At 53.5% G+C, this 19,351-nt stretch overlaps 1 protein-coding gene across 4 annotated transcripts; it reads right to left on the bottom strand.

The window, feature by feature from the left end:
- Positions 1-1,785: 1,785 nt before the first annotated feature.
- On the bottom strand, positions 1,786-19,111 carry KLHL36 (kelch like family member 36). 4 transcript variants are annotated; one of them, XM_089903370.1, is made up of 5 exons: positions 18,952-19,111; positions 16,400-16,543; positions 10,893-11,966; positions 9,193-9,350; positions 1,786-7,146 (listed from the first exon to the last, which is right to left on the bottom strand). In XM_089903370.1, exons 2-5 carry the CDS (start codon positions 16,529-16,531, stop codon positions 6,591-6,593), a joined length of 1,920 nt encoding a protein of 639 aa, XP_089759496.1. In that variant the 5' UTR covers positions 16,532-16,543; positions 18,952-19,111; the 3' UTR covers positions 1,786-6,590. The 4 variants fall into 4 exon arrangements, with proteins under 4 accessions (XP_089759496.1, XP_022438731.1, XP_089759495.1 ...); XM_022583023.2 differs by having other exon boundaries at positions 16,400-16,478; XM_089903369.1 differs by having other exon boundaries at positions 16,400-16,639; positions 18,952-19,040.
- Positions 19,112-19,351: the final 240 nt, after the last annotated feature.

The raw sequence follows: 19,351 nt of genomic DNA, 5'->3' as shown, positions 1-19,351 counted from the left end.
TGTGCCCGTGGTTGAGTGAAAGCTAACGGCTTCCCTCATTAGCCCCTCAGCTCACATATTTGCATCCCAGCACGGCCTTCTGGGGACATAATATCCCACGCAGGGAACTTACATGGTGATCATTTTCAGGTAGTTGAAAAGAGCTGGGTCTGAGTTGGCAGACTCGGGTTAAAATCCAGCTCCAGACGTAGCAGGCACCTCTGGGATCCGACACAGACCCTCTGTCGTCCTCTGATTCCACTACAGGGTGGGCCCCGCTGGCCTCAAGCTGACAGCATCCCCCTCTGTCACCCACGGTGCTTCTTTTTGCCCCAAGTCCTCCCAGACACTGAAGAGCCAGTTCGGTGAGCAGAGCAGCCCCAGGGCGGAGGTGGTTAGGGCCTCTGGGAGCTTCCGCCCTGCTTCCTTGGGCAGAGGATGTGTGGGAACACACGGGCTCCTGTGGGATTTTCCAATTCATTGATACCCACCCGCCCCCCCTTCCCGCCAAGAGGTGCCATCTCTGTCACCCCCGCCACCTCCAATCTGTGGGGCCTTTGTGATGCCCTCAAGCAGCAGGATGGAGCAGCCACTTGGCCGCTGCCAGTCGCACTTGGCACACGCTCTCTGGGAGACTCTGGCTGCCAGGTAAGAAATGTGGTAGGGCCAGCACCTGGAGGGACCAGAGAGAGACCCGTGGGATGGGGCAGGGGCAGGGGGAGCAGAGCAGAGGGAAAGGAAGGAGGGGGAGGGGCAGTGAGCCTCCAGGAGCCGCCACCTGGCCGGGACTGTGTGAGACCCAGGTGAGCGCTGCTTACCTGAGCGCAGGCAGCCCTCGGATTTCTCAACAAAAATAACTGATGCTATGGCTTCAAGCCACGGCGTGGCGGCGGCGGCGGGGGGGTGGGGGGTGGGGGTGGGGCTCCTACTCAGCCATAGATAAAGCACCCGATGAGCAGCCTTTCCTCCTTCCTGGTCTCACTGGGGTTCCTGGGAACAGGAGGACCAAGCCCTCATCTAAGGCTCTCTGTCCAAGAAGACCCAAACCAAGATGAGTGCGGACCTGCTGCGGAGATAAGGTAATTGCGCTTGGGTAAGATAATTAGCTCGAGCTCTGGGTGCTTTATCCGGAAAAGGGGAGGAGTATCGTTTCTAACCTAAGATTCTTCTGGAAATGAAAGAATCCAGGCGAATTTAGCATCTGGTAGCCGGTGTCCCGTTTGGGGCAGCTCACTGGCTCACAGGCGAATTCGAATCCAGTTTCCACGTGCGATATGCACGGCAGGTACTTCCCACCATCCACCCAAAGCTGAATTGCCAAACGCTGCGGGAAGAAACGCCCGAGGCCGTGACTGGGCTTGTCTGCTTGCCGGTGGCCGTGCAGGGGAGCCGTCTTCCCCTTCTTGGGCCCCAAGGGCAGTCAAGGGACTCTGTTCTTATAGAGATGTTATTGTGTCTTTCTGATAAACATAACCCATTCCTTGTCTGTTTTTCTTTTCCTATCAAATTACCCCAACTGACACAAATTGAAGCAAATAGTTTCAGTTCCGGTCACAGGACTTGGGGCTGCAATCAAGGATCTGAATGAAATTCCTGGTAAAATACAGTAATTAGAAGCACAGTGAGAGCAGAATCGAAACGTCCCAGCCTGCCGTGACACTGAAAGGCAGTCTGGTTAATTTCCAAATTATATCTGGGCTCAACATGCAAGGGGTCCTTTTTCATTTAGGCGGAGAAAATAGGACTTAAGATTATTACAATACCCACACAAGACTAAGGGATATAATTATAAAATAAGCCAGACCCTAGCAGGCAAATCATGTTTAATGTGTTGTGAGAATCGAATCTTCTTTATGGAATTAAAAACAGAGGGGGGAAAAATCAACGTGCAGAAAATTAATTAAAGAAGAGGTAAGACACAGAAAAGCTTTGGGTGTCATACAAATACAAAAGCAACAAATTAAAAAAAAGAGCACACACGTAATTACAGATTTCGGTAACATTAGTAGCCAGAACATACCCAGTGAATTATCAATACTTAATCATCAAAGATCTTACTCATTTTGCAAGGGGGCTGGTAGTGATGATGGATTTCAGCGGGTCCAAAGGACTTTTCCTTCCATCGCAAGCAAACCTGTAAGGACGGCTCAAGTAACTCTGAAAAGTGGAGTTCCTTTTCTCAAAGAAAACTGACACGGGAGGGTTCTTCTCCTCCGCCCCACTCTACCACCAAAATTTGTACATTCATTCAACTCTTTTAACTAAGGCAACCAAAAGACAATTTCTTGAGACCCCCAAACACCCTGCGAAGCCACAAATTCTACCCGTGTAAAAAGGGGAAAAAAAAAAAAAGAAATGAACGAGCTCCAAAACTAAGGGCAGTCACTCTGCAAAGTGCAGGATGGTTCACTGTTAACAGCTTTTGTGGATTTCATGTTAAAATGTCTCTTTAAAAGGAGGCGTGGACGGGAGTGAATCAAGACCCAGCCATGCCCTGGGTTGAGGAACGACCTGTACTGGACAGGTGATATATGGATCAGCCCTCAGGTATCTTTTCAACTCTGCACACTGCTGAGGTAGGACCTTTGGAAGAAATGCACAACATCTCAGGGCGTTGAGTGTCTTCATCATAAAGCACTGCCCTTCTGCTCAGCTGGGGGGCCCAAGACAGTCACACTCCCGGGCCACGTGTGCCCTTACACAATTCAAGAGTTTGTATCAGATCGCAGCCACGGATGAGAGTCACAGCCACAGGAGGTGGGCGAGACCCTGGTGCTGAACCGGGGACGCCTGCTGTCTAGCGCAAGCTCGAGGGGTCGGGGGGAGGTGGAGAACCCCGGCAGGCAACTACAAAAGGTTATTAGCAAATGGTATCAAAAAGTATCAAAACATTTCAAAAAACTTTAAAAACTGCCAGGCTTGGCGGACACACAGGGCAGGCTCTCTAAGCACCTGGAGGGCTGCCCTACATTTCAGAGGTTTATCCTGGAGATGGGGACTCTGCCCCCTTTCCCTCTGAAGATGCTCAGAATCTCCAGAGAGACAGCAAGGATGTCCACGCCACATGGCTGGAACTGCCCCTCCAGGTTTGGGACCAGTGGTCTGAGATTCTAGCCAAAAGTTCCGAGAGCCAAAAGCTAAGTGGCTGGCAGAGCCACGTGCCACGGAGGACCAGGGTAAGAGGCGGAGGCTGCTAAGTCTACAAGGGGGTTGGGGTGGCAGGGTGCCGTCCTTTCCCTTCCCCCACGGCTGCAAATCACCCAAAGGTCACTCCTGGCTTAGGGGCCAGGCACTTTGAGCCACAGGTGAACTCACCTGAACTCAGAGTGGGACCTGGGAGGGACTCCACTTCCCTTTGGCATTTGGGTTCCCATCCCAAATTGAACACCCTTTAGGGTTGGCTTCTGGGGTTCCTATCATTCAGGTCGACTTATTCAGGGTCAAGGGGAGGGGCATTCAGAATATAAATACACACATGAGGTTTTCTGCTCAGATCAAGATCTAGAAGGAGTCCTACCTGGTACTCTAGATTTCTGAAGCAGCAGGATGTTGAAAATACGAATTGAGCCATACACACAAGCAAGGTGCTGAGATAATCTCTGTGTATTTTAAACAGCAGAAGGACCACTGTAAGGAACGAGGATTCTTCAGCTTTTCTACTCTGCTTAAGCAAACAGGGTTCCAACTTGGGTGAGGATCAAACTCAAAACCTACCACTAATATGAAGTTAAAACTCTAGTTCTTTAAAAGAAAAAAATCAGAACCTGAAAAAAAGCCCACCAGGCTCATTCTGAAAGATCAAAGTAAGATGATCCAAACATCGTCAAAGTTCTAGCAGAACAGCTCGGAGCGCTGAGTTTGACAGAATCATGGCAAAAGTTGCGGTTTCTGTCTCAACATGGCAGCCAGGAGAACCCAAGCCTGCATCACCATGGTTTGAAATCACACTATCGTGGTTTTGCAGTTCTAATGGCCACCTGCATAAGTACATCCCCAAGCTCTGCCCGCCTGGGTTACAAACCATTTTCTTCCGATCTTAGCTGCACTGCACGGCACGGTGATGTCCATCTTAAAACCACAGACAGATGAGACCTGCTACAGTCCCACCACTCTGCTCTCCCTCATCCAGGCAGGCGCAGCTCACTGGTCAGGACCCTGCGCTCCACGGACGCCAGTGAGCTCGAAAACCTTTCTTAGCGCAGTGGAGCCGCTGCCAATTATCTGAAGTTCGTCTCCAAAAGGAAACTTCCTCGTCAACCCTACCTTTAAAGGAACACTCACCGTCTCAATCATGTTAGATTCCAAGGCGTGTAAATTACAAACATCCTTCACAGTGGTAAGGGAGACACCACAGAATAGTCGGTGCAGGACATGGTATGTTAACCCGCAAGGCACAAGAAAATCAGAATAGAGGCCAGCACTGCACCCTTATCCTGGGACACGTCCTGGAAGTCAAAAACACAACAGCTGGCTTAGGCTAAAAATTCGTGCCTGTCCGCTTCCCAAGGTCAAGGCCTTCCCCACTCCCCAAAGCACGCATGGCCGTTCCGTGTGCTCAGCCCAACCTGCCCCTGGATTCTGACTGAACGACCACCTCTCTGCTCATGACCTGGGCTGAGGTGGGGAGAACAGACCACAGGTTCTGTGCCTTCTAAAGGGTCTTCAAATGATGAAACCTTTCCTGGAACAGGAAGGGGGTAAGCTTATCCCAAAATTGGCAGTAGTTCTGCAAAACATGTTTCGAGGAGGGCTGGACTAGGTTTGAGGTAAAAGAAGGGTTTCGGGCTCAATGAAGTTTGGAAATGCTGGGTTGATGGAGGGTTAGCAGTTAATGCAGGACTCCTCAGAGCCTTTAATACACCTAAATGTTGTTTTAAAGAGCTCCAGGAAGATGGACAGTTTTTTGGTTTGACTGTTTGTATGCCTTGCAGAACCTCTCAGGAGTCTGGAAGCCTTTAGCGACTTCCACAGGCAGGGAACCAGCTAAATATGCAGACAGGTCGCCCGTCTCACGAGAGGGGGCAATCGTTTGGGTGCCGAAGCTTTCAACTCGCAAGTGGCTCTCAGCTCTCCCGGTTACTAGAGAAAGAGGCCGATCAAAATCACAGTAAACCTTTGAGAGAAAGGAAAGGAAGTGTAGTAAAGAGACAAAAAAGGGAAGAAGAAGTGAACTGAGATTCCCATTCTAATAGCAGTGTTAACGATGCATCTGGAAGTGTTCTCGTCTCCGCAGTCAGATCTGCGCCTCAGTATAGATCACTAAGGCCTCCCTTGGCTCGTGATTAAAACCCACCGTATGCCCATCGTCCTGGTGTGACACAGCGGCTTGGGCACGAGTCTCGAACTCTCCTCAAACGGCACACGCTACTGTTGTGAGTTCCGGTAACTGCAGGAACCGGGCCGGGCCGGTCACGCATCTCACGAGGAGGTGCGGAATCCACTTTCACAGCTTATATAGACTGAGAGAGCTGAACCCCGGGGAGGAGACCTGCCCATTGTTTCATCTGTCACTTAATGAAGGGGGAAACAGCTCATGACTTGTTAAAGAAGTTGGCGCCCAGCACACAACTACTCGGCAGCGGACGGCCGCAACCAGGATCTGGCGCCTGAGTCGAGGGAGATGCTCGGACAAACTTCCCTTGTTGGGGATCCACGGGCCCTCACTCACTCGTGTGGAGCTTCCCGTGGCTTCTCAGAGCTGGAGTCACAGAAAACAATGGCACATTCTGCGGGCTCCCTTTTTCTTTCCTGAGTGATGAATGGAGATCTGTGGGGCTCAGTACATCGTAATGTGAGAAACAGCGGGTTCCAGAAAAAAGAAACAGTAAAAAGACGAGAGCACAAATCACAGAATAAGGCGCCCTTTTTCACCGTTCTTCCTTGATTACCGATCCCCTTTTAGAATTCGGGAAGACCACCAACCAGGAGAAACAGGATTATTTAGAAGCAGCAGTCATCTGAGCAAGAAATCCCAGTGGGGAGACCTCCCTGGTGCGAAGTCCCACCGCTCGCCTGACTGCCGGCGAGCTGGTGGCTCTCGGTCACGCAGGCACCCTCTATGGGTCTCTGTGCTCCACCTGGCATGTCGCCCTTGCCAATGATTTCCGAACATGGCCGACGCTCAGTAGTCCCAGGGACCGGCTAAAGGAGTTTCTAGGCTCCCCTACACCACTCCTGGTAGTTTCAGACTCGATAATTCTGAGGCGGGGCTCAGGAACCCGTTTTCTTCAAAGCTCAGCCGGGTTTGCGGAGGCGTGGACTAGGGAATCCGTAATGTCCCACCGCAGCCCTTCGTTTCGATAGGAAAATTTCTGCGTCACCCCTGCCCTGGTTGCTCTCTGGGGGACCGTCGGGGGGGTCACCCATGGGGGTTCGCAACGTGGGAAGCAGCCCTGCACAGACACAGGGGTCGCTCCTGCCTGGGCCCCGCTTTAATTATTCAAGCAAGATAATATGTCAAGTCATACAGAATATTTAATCGGTTACTGTGATATCATAGAAATACCAAGAATCATAAAAGTAAAAAAAGCTGCTAAGTCGTTGATAATGGTTCCGGGATTCTACCAAGGGGCTGCTGGTCTCCAGACGCGCCGTAGGCGGTGGCGGCGGCGTCACTGGCCGCGGTCCTGCGGCCTCTTGCCCTTGCCCTTCTTCTTCTTGTCCTCCAGCCGTGGCTTCAGGGCGCACACGCAGGCAGACACGCCGGCGATGGCCTTGGGCAGGTCGGTGCCCTTGCTCCACTTGTCCTTCTCGCGGTCGTAGACCTGCACCGTCTTGGAGAAGGCCGTGTTCTCCCAGCTGTAGCCGCCCAGGATGTAGATGCGGCCCTCCCACACGGCCACCCCCGACTCGCTATTGGCGTGCAGCAGTGGTGCCACGCGGGTCCACTGGTTGCACTGCGGGCTGTAGGCCTCCACGCCCAGCACGTCGAAGCGCTCCATGGACTCGAGGCTGTCGTCGCTGCCGCCGATGGAGTAGATGCTGTCCCCCAGGCTGCACATGCTGTGCCAGCCACGCGCCGTGGTCATGGGCCGCCGTTCTTCCCACACGTCTGTCCGGTGGTCGTAGCACAGCAGGTTCTTGCGGTAGGGGCCGATCTGGTAGTCGTGGCCCCCTGAGATGTACACGAAGTCTTTGTAGATGGTGCCCGCGTGGCCGTACGTGAACCTGTGGAGAGACAGATGGATGGACGGACCGACAGAGACAGAGCGGGAGCTCAGTGCTGCACAGGCTGGGCCTCTGTGAGCCGGGGACCCGGTCTTCTCCTCGGCAACGTGGGGACAAGCTGCCCTCTGAGGGGGTGGTGAGGATGGGAGGGGGTGACAGATGGAGCAGGGCAGGTGACACACGGGCAGCTCTGCCCTCTCTCTGCCCATCTGAGAAGTAGGCATCATCACAAGACCGCAGCTGTCTCATTAGGGCTAGAAACGCTACGCCACTGAGGCACACGTGTGACCCTGGTCCCATCACACATCAAGCAGGGCCTGCAACACAGTGCAGCTCCAGTTACACGACAGTCTGGAAGAGTCAGCCCTAAAGGGACAGTAAATATCAGTGGCTACCAGCGGTTCAGGGGAAGCAGGGAGGGAAGAAAAGATGGAGCTTGAGGGATTCTTCGGGCACTGGGACTGTTCTGTACCACACTGTAATCACGGATACACATCATCACACACGTGTCAAAACCCGCAGAATGCACAACCCAGAGAGGGAGCCTAATGTAAACTAGAGAGCTTAGCTAATGTATCGACTTTGGTGCATTAGCTGGAAATAATGTACCAGTTACTGCAACGGGGGAAGCTGGGTGCGCTTGGCAACCTCTGTACTTTCTGCTCAATTTTCTCTACACCTAAAATCGCTCTGAAAAATGAGATCTATATAAAGACAAAGAAGAAATTACCAACAGCAAAAAAAAGTGCACACAAAGGTGGAACAAAAAGGGAATGGCGTCACGACATTCAGGACGGTGATTCCTTAGCTGGAGGCGGGAAGCAAAGGGATGGGAGAAGAGCACACGGGGCAAATGGGTCCCAGGCAGGTGGGCTACCGTGCAATGTCTTCGACTCTTGGGTTGGGCTGTGGGTTCGTGGAGGTCTCATTATACAAGTAAGTCAATGAATGAAAAAAGGTATCAGTAAACAAACGGAACAAATGTGGGGCATGCATGCCCTAATGACGGCAGCATCATGGATTACGTTTATTCCAACTCTGGGCATCGATGGTCCACTTAGAAAAAATAACGATAGGGTTGTTGTTGCAATTAAGGTACACAAACCACCCCGGCTGGCCTAGAGAAAGTGACAGTGGCAGATACTCTTATGTAATTAAGTCTCACTTCTCCATCTGTAAAGTGGGATGGTACACAAGACCTGAACCTGGGAGAACACAGGTCTTGGTTTGCCTAGGACAGGGTCAGGATTTATACGGTTGAGCTCTCCGTTCACGGTCATTCGGGTTTGGGTAATCAATGACATGGGTTATCACCCACCCCACTGGATCACTGTGGATATCAAGGGACTCATCACATCAAGCACATGGCCCAGGCTGGCACATGGTGATCAACAGCTACTATCACGATTGTCCAATCATCTTATCCACAGGTGTCCAGCTGTTACTTCATCGGCTTCTTGGAACCTTTACCTGAAGGTGGTAGTTACTGTGGGGTGGGGGGGAGGGGCGGGGACTGGAGGAGCCGTGCAGCTTCTACAACAGGGAGCTGCTCAAATAAATGGCAGGCACCTCTGCTAAGCCCGTGACAATAACAAATGCAGTGAGTGGACACCCTGACAGGGTGGTACTGACATCACATCCCCTTTAGAGATGAGGAGGAAAAAGAGAGAGTGTGGGGTGAAGACACTTGCTGGAGTCAGATGGAGGATAGAGAACCCTCACCCTCTGTACTCCTCCTGCCCAAAGTCAGAGGGATTTGCAGTAAATCTCTCTCTCTCTGAACTCAGCACTCATTTCCCCGAAACTCAGGAAGTGAAGAGATTCAGAGACAGAGGGATGTTTGTCTCAGTGGCAGAGCTGACACTTGCACTCCGACGGCCCAGAACAGGCACCCTGACAACCATGCCCTCTGCTCCCCACGCTGTTTTTACAAGCCAGGAGATTCTTCCTGGAATTGGAAGGCCAAAGTATCCAGAAAGGGAGGTGGGCTCAACTGTAACCCCAAAGCCTCCACGTCTGTAGGGTCTGCCACAAAACCCCAATCACCTTGGCAAGCCGGCCACATAGGACCAGGAGTCGGTCTTGGGACTGTAGGTCTCTACCGACGAGAGAGCTCCATTCTCATTCCGGCCGCCGACGGCCACCAGCATGTCTTCGATGGAGGCCAAGTAGAAATCCACGCGGCGCTGGTTCATGGAGGCCACCTGCGGAGGCGAGACACCTGTACCTTCCCTTCCCCAAACTCGAGTCAGCGTCAACATCCAGCACCGCATCCCCAAACATGCTCCATGAAAGGCACAGCCCCGGAAGGTGAGGTGGTGGCCACATGAGCCTGGGGAGGGGAGCCACACCTGAAGAAAGGGGGGCTCTGTAGGCGGGATTTCTCAGGGCCCCCAGGACCCTCGAGACCTTGTGAATCCCCAAGAGGGGGACGGAGAATTCACTTCCCCAAACCTGTCTGGCCACGTGGCCGACCTTGTGGACTGGAATTCTGCAGCACACACAGGTCAGAACTGCTAATGTAGTGGTTTCCTGAAATAAAAGTTCATCTTTCCCCTCACCCCCCCACAATCAGGTATTTTAAAACTTAATGCTGATTCTCATCCGTGTTGATGGGCAGAAAGTGGTGCTCCACAGAAAATTAGCAATGGAAGACCCAAGTCTTTCTCTTTCTTTTCTAAATCATCCAAGCAGAACACATGAATGAACATGGTCCTGCAGGAGCCCATGTCAGGCTGCGACCGCGATGAAGGTTTGGAGGACGGGCTTCAAAGCTGCAAGCCTCCTTCTACTGCAAGTGCAAGACTTACACCTTGGTTTTAGAGTTTTGAGAATAAAATCAAAAGGTCACCCAAGTCCCTTCTGAGCCTTGAGCTCAGAAAAGCACCGAGTTAAGTAAGAAGACTGAGGTGTGAGTATAAAGATTGAGACAGACTTTCACGGGTGGCCATCTGGTTCTTGGGGGGAAAGGAGCACATGTGCCCATCAACGTGAGCTACAACCACCGACTCTGGAAGGTCAGCATCCCCCCACCCGTTTCCAAAGGGAGAAGCTGAAATTTGGAGTGGGCAAGGACCCGGTCTGAAACCCCCAGCTACCATCTAGCCAAGTTGGGGCGCGAAGCTGGGTCTGACATCAAGACCCAGGCCTGTCCTGGAATCGGCTGGCACACCTGCCGAAGGGCCACGACTCCCAGCAGGTGTGAGCCTTCGTGGCCCCCTTGATCAGCTCCAAACCTGCCCCAAAGAGGAACTCAGCGGAGACTCTGAGACACGGGGAGGTTGTCAGAACCCTGGGTCAATCTTCCAGACCGGTGTCATCCAATATGGTAGCCACTAGCCTCCTGTGGCCATTTACACTCAGATGTAAATTAGTGATAATGAAATAAAATGGAAAACTCAGTTCTTCAGCCCCACGGGCCACATTTCAAGCGCTCAACTGCCACACGCAGCTGGCGGCTACCATATCGGACGGCACAGATGAAGAACGGTTCTGTCGGTGAAGAAAGTTCTACTGCACAGCGATGCTCTGGACACCGACCGTCCCTGCAGAGGGTGGCCAGTCGGCCCTCACCGCCCCCAACCGGGGTGGTGGTGGAATGATGTGGCTTGTCACTTTATCGTCACACCTCATTCAGAAGCAGGGTGGTGGTCAAGGCCCGAGAGAAGGGGGTGGGGGGCAGTCAAGGCTAAGGTTAAGGAGATCAAGTCCTCAAGAGTAAAGAAATAATCTGGCTTTAATCTCACCTTGATCCACTGTTTACAGCGGGGGTCATACCTATAAAGAAGATTGGATGCCGCATCCCCTCCGTTGTCCCGCGAGAAGCTGCCGCCAGCGATGAAGATGAACCCCCCCAGCACGGCGACGCAGTGGTGGCTCCGCCGGGCCGGCAGGGGCGTCTCCTTGACCCACTGCTCGCTCTGGGCGTCCAAGTAGCAGGTGTCGTCGCTGAGCTCCAGACACCGCTCGGAGACCTCGCCGCCCACAAACAGCAGGCACTCCTGGGTGGTGCGGAGGGCCGTGCGCTTGGTCTGCATGACCGGCTGGGCCGCCAGGCTATTGTGGTAGCGCACGGCCTCCTCGATGAAGCCCTCGCAGTTGGCCTCGCGGGGCAGCAGTGAGCACACGGCCGGCTTGACGCGGTGCAGCAGGTCGTTCTTGGGGATGAGCGGGAAGTGGATGTTCTCCAGCACCTGGTAGGCGTGGGCCTCGCGCTCGGGCCGCTGCGTCAGCCACTGCAGGGCCGCCTGCAGCAGGTCATGCTCGCACTCCCGCTGCACCTGGCTGCTGCCCAGGTAGGCGCACAGCTTCTGCACGGAGACGTTCTGCAGGAAGCCGGGCGTGAAGGACAGCGTGCCGAAGCGGCTGAGGATGAAGCCGTCGAGGAAGGCGTCCAGCCGCCTGAGGCTGTAGATGGAGGCCAGCTTCTGCAGGTACAGGTAATTGTCCTCGCTCACCTCCTGCTCCAGGTACTCGCAGCAGAAGTCCACCACCGTCCAGATCTGCAGCAGGTGGGCCGTCTCCAGGACGTAGTCGATGTTGCCACCGTCCAGCACCAGCTCCCCGCCGTACAGGAAGTCCACCACGGCCTTAAGCCCGACGTAGGAGGCGCCGATCAGCTCCACCTCCTTCTGGAAGGCCTCGCGCATGCCGAGGGTGAACATGGAGTTGAAGTAGTCACTGCACACTGCCAGCAGGTTGCGGTGGGCTGGCACGCGCTGCTCGTCGGCCACCAGGACCACGTCGCAGAAGAGGCCGCACAGGCGCTGCTCGTTCAGCCGCTGCAGCACAGTGCTTGAGTGGTCGGCCCAGCGGTACGCCTGCGGTGGCGGTGGAGAGCGCGCGTCAGGAGGGGAGGGGGCCGCCAACCCGCCCCCACACCGCAGGGGCCCAGCTAGCGCTACGCGACCAGCACTGACATACAGTGGAATGAGAGAACAGGCAACAAGGTGTCAGAGCACCTCGCAGAAAGTCAGGGTGTTTCCCTGTATGTGTGCATATGTGTTTGTATATTTCCTTTCTTCCCTTCTTTACAAATAAAAATTTTAACTCAATCTTTCTTTTTCCCTTTGTTTCGTTTTCCCTCTCTCCTCCTTCTTTGTAAACAGAATTCCCCAAAGTTTCCTTCCTTCCCTGTCTCTCTTTCCTTCTTAGTGTGTGTGGGTCACGGCACATAGGTTCGAAAACGCTGTCCTATCGGGAGGGTGAAGTTGCCTGGGGTGTGGCCTCTCAAGTCGGACAGAAGCTGGTGGAACCCCAGCTCCACTGCTCTGCAGCTGTGTGACCTGGGTGAGTCACGAGAAGCCTCTGAGCCTCGGCTCCTGGTCTCCCCCAGGTTTGGTGCGGGGGAGGGGTCATGAGCCAGAACATAGCACAGAGCTGGCCCTAGGACAGCGGAAGCAAAGTCAGCAGCTGTGACCGTCAGTTCCCACGGAGTCGCGGTGCCGACATTTATGCTACAGAGACCAGTCCAGGGAGCTAGAGGGTCCCAGAGACTCTGCAATATATCCAGACTAACGTGCTCTTACTTTCAGGGGAATCTTACTTTCAGAAACACGGCTTCAACAGTCATTGCCAGAAAATGTATGTAAACTGCAGGAACGCTGTCTTTTTTCGGGAGCTGTATGTGCCGCAGACCACACTGTGCACTCGCCTGCACACTCTCATTTGAGCATCCCAGGAACCCTCCAACGGAACGTCAGTTGTAACCCCCTTATTCCAGATGAGGAAAAGTGAGCTTCAGAGAGACTAAGGAACTTGCCCAAAGTCCCACAGGGACTGAGGGGCAGGGCTGGGACTTGAACCTAGGTTTGATCCCAGAGCCCAAACCTTTAATCACCACGCTACACTGGAATTAACGAATCTATTAATATGAATAGTTAATAGGAATTAATTCAATAAATTCAGGTCGGTGGACATTGCTTGACTGTTATCTGCCTGCCCTGGGCTTTTGAAGATGCAAAGAAAAATCAGACCCAGACAATGGTTTCTATACCCCGGAAGAACTAATCAGGATATTTCACACTGCTTTATTTATTCCCTATAAAAACAACAAGAAAATTCAACATATGGAAAAACAGACCATTCAGAAATACCAACTAGGTAGCAGGGCGATTCAGGGACGATTGGGGGAAGGGGCGGGGCGGGCATTAAGCCTGAGGGGAAGTGGTGGTGGAAAGGAAGACAGGTGGGTGAGGGCTCAGCAGGTGTGAGCAGCTGGGTGACTGGTGCACAGGTCCTTCTGGGTTACTTCTCAACATGTGTCCTACAGCAGGGGGGTGGTTTTTTCTTCCCTTCCAAATCTGCTCCTTACCACCTCCGATGCATTAGTAATTGGGGCACTTTATTTCCCGGGCCAATTCCCACATCAATCGCTCTGTCTGTGCAACAGTCTTGGGCAATGTCCTCACATTCTAAGGGTACCAAACAGACGTTCCCTAAAGCTTCCTTCCCTTCCCAGTTTACAGAGCCAAGCTCTCCTACCTTACATTACAGGATGGTTTCCTGAAGGTCCAGATACACAGGTATCTCCCTCTATCCTGGTTATTCAGAGAGAGCCAGGCTGGCCTGGTCTGGGCTTCAACACATATTGGCTTGGGGCCCCTCTTGGGTGCGGACTGAAGGCAATGAAAAAGGCACTACAGCGGCAAGCTACCGAGTAATAGAGAAGGCTAGTGTCCTAGAGAAGCAAGTGAGGGGCATCAGGTGGGCTGTCAGCCCACCCCGGGCTCCTGGTTGTTTCCAAGCTGGTGAGGGTGCTGGAATTACCCCGCTTAAAAAGGGGCACACACGCCCCCAGGCTACCGCGTGAAAAGGGAAACAGCCCTGGGGAGGGGCGGGGACTGGGGAGAGCCCCAGATGACAGCTACCAGGGGAGCCACCTGCTGCAGCGAGCCAGCGGCCACTGTTTCTACAGCTGGGTCTCCAGGCTAAGTGGGCACGTTTAATTCTTTACCTGGGTCTTAACTACAGCCCGTTTCTGCTTATTTAGTACAGCAGCAGAGAGCAGAACTAAAAACAGACAAACGTGACTTCCCAACGTTAAACTGGCATCAGTAACTGAGTTGCAACATTCCATATAATTTAGAAACTCCGACCTGCAACATTCTCCAGTGGTATTAACCTGTTCATTCCTTTGTTTCTTACTTTAGCACCTTAATCAGGTGAAGAAACTCAGGATCTAACACTGGGCGGAAAGCAGGTATGGGGTATCTTATATTAGGAAAGAACTCAGGGACTTCCCTGGCGGTCCAGTGGTTAGGACTCCGTGATTCTACTACAGGGGGCACGGGTTCGATCCCTGGTCAGGGAACTAAGATCCTGCAAGCTGCGTGGCATGGCCAAATAAATAAATAAATAAACAAACTAAATAAATAATTAAAAAATAAAAAAGAATTCAGCATCAAAGTGGATCAACACATTTTAGAGCAGATAAATGAACAGCGGCCGCCACACAATGGAAGACTCCACCGCTCCGAGAAGGGCACGATCTACCCGCACATGCAGCAACCAGGCCGAACCTCAGAGGCAGGGTGACAAGAGTAATGAGCCAGGCACCCCGGGGACCCACCCCGACTCCATTTATATAAGTTCAAGGGCAGGCAAAACTGCAGGGCTGGAAGCTGGGTGAGTGGCTGTCTTGATTGTAGGGGCTGGAAGGGTTTGATAATGTTCTTTATCTGGGTGTGTTCAATGTCTAGAAAATCAAGGGTATATTATGATTTGGGCACTTTTTAAATATAAAGAGTTAGGAACATAAATACAATGAACCAAGGGACAGAGAAGCCTATTCCTAAAAGCTTCAATTCAGAGAGAGACAAGCTCAGAATCTGGCTTGGAGACACAAAGATTTCTAGTGCTGCCGAACTTAGAAAGCTACGCTGTCTCTGCAGCCAAGCTCCCAGACAAAGCCCCTTTGAGTCAGCAGCAAGACCCTTCTGGGGTTTCACAGTAGATAAAGCCGAGCTTTGGCAAGAGTCTTCTCAGTCAACTCAAATGGAAACACGAGAGCATTTCTCAGGAGGACCAACCTCCCCTGAAAATTACACCCCGTTTTTCTTTTTTACACACCTGTCGAACCTCGTTCCCCCTTCTTCTCCTCTTATCTATAGGCTGCTCCGAACTCCCTTTATCCAAAATCGTATTTCTTCATCTTTTTTTCAGTCTGCTTTTAAGATATTTTTTTCCTATATAGCTTGCCATGTCATTTTAACACATAATATGTAGTCTATATATCTGTGCGTGTATTATATGTATAGCTTTATACTTTAAAAGAGTAAAATTCTTTCCAGACCCCCAAGAACCCATTTCATCTCCTTGTAAGCAATATCAGCCCCATGGAGAATGCATGATCTATGGTAAACATGACATTTAATCTTCAAAAAAGGACACTTTAAAAAAATTCCCTGGCGGTCCAGCGGTTAGGACTCTGCACTTTCACTGCCGAGGGCCAGGGTTCAATGCGTGGTCGGGAGACTAAGATCCCACAAGCTGCAATGCGGCCGAAAAAATAAATAAAAAATAAATAAAGAAAAGGGTGTTATTAATATTCATAAAGAGACAGGTGTAAATTGGGACTGTCTCACCAACTGGTCCCCCAAACCTTATCTACAGCAGCTGTGGGGAAAGGGGCCGCTCCAAGTCACCTGAAGAGTTTGCTAAAGGTACAGATTTGCAGGTCCTGCTCTGAGATTTTAATTTAGCAGGTCTGGGGTGGGGCCGGGCATATGCACTTCTCATGAGACACCTGCCCCCTCCCCGTCTCCCAGGGTGAGTCTGATGTAGTCGGTGTGCCACAGGTAGGTAGCCTCGCCATGAAGAACCCACCCTCACTGGCTCCTAGGGTCTCAGAAGGTCACGACCGGGGAAGACTCTGGGCCCTTAACATCCAGGTATACAAAGTGTTGCCCCCACTATAAGGTTGTGGACTGGCTTCTCCACGGACACAGCCTTGGATTTTTTGAGCCCCAAGTGGAAAGAGAAATCCCACGGCGTCCACCCTGTCCTGTAGATGCCAGGTGTGGGATAAACGAGTCAAGTTGTGTTTCTAACATCCCTCGCACCCCCCAACCCCTGCTCTCTCTGATTTTATGGTTTTTCCACTCCTTGCCTGTGCCACCTCTAGTCATTGTTAAGGAGATTAACACCGACACCAAGGACAGAAAATCAGTCTGCGCAATAAGAACGAGCTCATCAGAAGAATCTCATGCTTCTTTGGCAATGTGCACAGGCGGTGAGCGACCCATTCACAGACCTTTGAGGATTCGCTGATCTTGGACGGCCGAGACACTCGCGTCTGCCGGCTTCCCTCCATCATAAACAAGATCGCAGCCCTGCGACAAGAACAGGACTTCTGAGCGTGTAGTAATAACTCGAGGTCATTCATGAATCGCAGGCTCTGCTGGCAGGTATCAGTGACAGCAAGAGCGAAACAGTCACATGGAGGAAAGAGGGAGAAAAAACTGTACTACAAAGAACTCCCTTACTCCGAGAGCTGGAAAAATCAGAGGGTTAGAATCAGATAGAACATTTAGTAAGTGTTCCTTTTTCACCTCATCACGTCTTTTAGCCCACCTCCTACAAGTACCTACCTTTGGATGCTTGAGCTGAATTAGGCCTTTTCGAGAGATCAAGATTATAATGACAAGTTATCATTTCAGAACCCAGACTATGACCCTGGAACCAAGCTGACATGTGCTATCTCATTAAACTCCCACAACTATCTGGCTGGGCTGATGTCACTTAACCCATTTTATCGATGAGGATATTGAGCTCAAGGTCACAAAGCTAGTGAATGGCTGGGAATCAAACCTGAGTCTGTCCGGCTTCAAAACGGGACAGACATGGGCCCTTCACTGGGATGCCTGGTTGAACGTGGCCTAATCTTTAAAAATCTCATACTTTTAAAATTTCATGAAGTTAAGGATATGATGCAGTGACGACTACCAAGGATAAAATACGTTCTAGACACAGGCACTGTCTTAAGTGTTTCCTGTGTCTCACTGATTTAATCCCCACAACAAGCCCACCAGGACAGCTCTATTACTACCCTCAGTTTATAAAGGAAGAAGCTGACGGCAGTGAGGGGAAGTAACTTGCCCAGCGTCACACACAGGAAGAAGCAGACCTAAGGAGGCTTTCCTGCTCTCAATCCCTGGGCTATTTCACTTGACCATTAAAAAAATGCCCACAGGCAGGAAACCTCTGCAGGGGGAGCCCATGCCCTGGCTGGAACATGCAGGATAAACTTGACCAAGCAACTTAACTTCTGTAGACTTCATGGTTGAATCTACGGACTGGGCTGGTGCATCAGGGGATGTTAAGGTTTCTTCCAGCTTTGAAAAGTCAAGCAACCCACTGACAGCACAGAGCCGGGCTTTGGGGGACCTTGGAGGATGGGGGGCACACAGAGGAAGGATTAAGCTAGCAATATGGGCACAAGTCGCATACTGGGACTGAGGATTTAAGGAGGAATTCTTCCCGCTGCTAGCGGAGTTGAAAAGAGTCAATCTGTTACCTACTGAACACACAGCCTTTGCTAAAAAGGAACAACGTGACAAGGAGTCAGCTCTGTGTCAAAATAATCAGGGACACACAGAGGGGGCTCCAGCGCTCCCACGGAGGATGGGGGGACAAATCCAGGCACGGTCCACCCTGCCAGCTCCCTGGGGGGAAGGAAGGGACAACGAGATTTCTCTCGACAAACTAGCAATTTTGTGACAAAGACCAGCTGTCCCCACCCCTGTCCTTTCTGTCTGCTCCTAGGATGCTGGGGGGCTCAGAGACGGAAGAGAAGGACACCAACATCCAACCTACTGCTCACCCCTGACTTCCTTGTTTCACCTTCATCCTCTGAGACAGGTGCCACCATCGTTTCTGACACCCAGGCTCAGGTGGCCGTGCGGCCCCGCCCAAGGTCACACAGCAGACAGTCTGCACCACCGCAGGCAGCCAGCCAGGGCTCAGGTCTGCCTTTAGTGCTAAGAGCTTTCTTTTCTAGGCCAAGATTTCTAAAGAGAGTATCCCCTTGTGGAGGCTCCCTTTTGTCTGCGGGAAAGTGGTCTGGAGCTCACTGCTACAGGAGCGTGGATATTAGCTGCCTCCTGTGCTTTCTGCAAGCAGGTGAGGGGTCAAGGCCACACGCAGGGACGGTGGCGATCCCCAGTGAGGCGTAAAAGGTCTTTTAGTAAACACGGGAACCGAGGCCGCGTCCGGACGGGAGGGTCCCCACGGAGCCTCCTCTCCCGGCTCCTTCCCCGGGTTTCGACCCTGAACGTGCCCGACCGCAGCGCTCGGGGAAACAGCGTCGTGGAGGTGGACGCGGACGCCCGCCGGCACCCACCCATCCCGGGTCTCGCCCGCAGGGTCTCCGGGGACGCCTCTGTCGCTCGCTCGGACCCAGCACCCCCTGGCGGAACCGTCGGCACAACGGCCGCCCGGGCGGGCTCGAGCCGGCTGCGAGGAGGCGGAGCTGGGTTGCGCCCGGGGCTGGCGCCCGCGGCGGGACGCGAGGACAGTCACTCACCTGGGCCGCGCGGGCCGGCCGCACAGGCCGCACCTGTCTCACCTGAGGGGGCGGCGGCCCCCTCTCCACCCCCCACCCCGGCCCCTTGGCGGCCCCTCCGCTCGCCCCCGGCCCCGCGGTCCACCCCCCGAGCACAAAGAGATCCCGGGGGCGGAACCGGGTCGCAGCTCGCGGGGCCGGGGACCCTCCCGAGGCAGGCCCACCCCCCCGCCCCGGCCCCGGTCCCCGGACGGCGCGCGGCTCTCGGCCCGGGCAGGAGCGGGGCGCGCGCGGAGACCCACCTGGGAGGGCGCGCTACGGGCGCGGCGCGGGGATTCCGAGCGGCGGGGCCGGGCGGGCGGGGCGGCGGGGCCCGGGCGTCGGAGCCCGTGGGCCGGCCGGGTGCGCGGCCATGGCTCCGCCAGGAAGTGCGAGGCCGAGGGCGGAGGCGCGCGCGGCCAATGGCGGCGGCCGGGAGGGGGTGGGCTCTGGCGGCGCGGGGGCGGGGCCTGCCCCAGGCGGGCGGGGCCTGCGCGGGGGCGCGGGGGGCGCGGCGTCCTCGCCCAGCCTCGCCCAGCTGTCCACCCGGCCGTAGGACTCGCTTGTGGCCCAGGCGGGCCACTCACAATCACGCACCGCGAAATTCCTACTGGGTGTCGCCCGCCGTCTTAGGCGCGGGGACACGGCGTGGAGGGACAGGCA

The sequence above is a fragment of the Delphinapterus leucas genome, chromosome 20 (genome assembly GCF_059928025.1).
Source record: "Delphinapterus leucas isolate spDelLeu-1000000601 "Yukka" chromosome 20, BTC_Dleu_Yukka2, whole genome shotgun sequence".
Classification (NCBI taxonomy): domain Eukaryota; kingdom Metazoa; phylum Chordata; class Mammalia; order Artiodactyla; family Monodontidae; genus Delphinapterus; species Delphinapterus leucas.
Note: the sequence above shows the minus strand (reverse complement) of the source record. Positions and strands in the feature narration are given on the sequence as shown.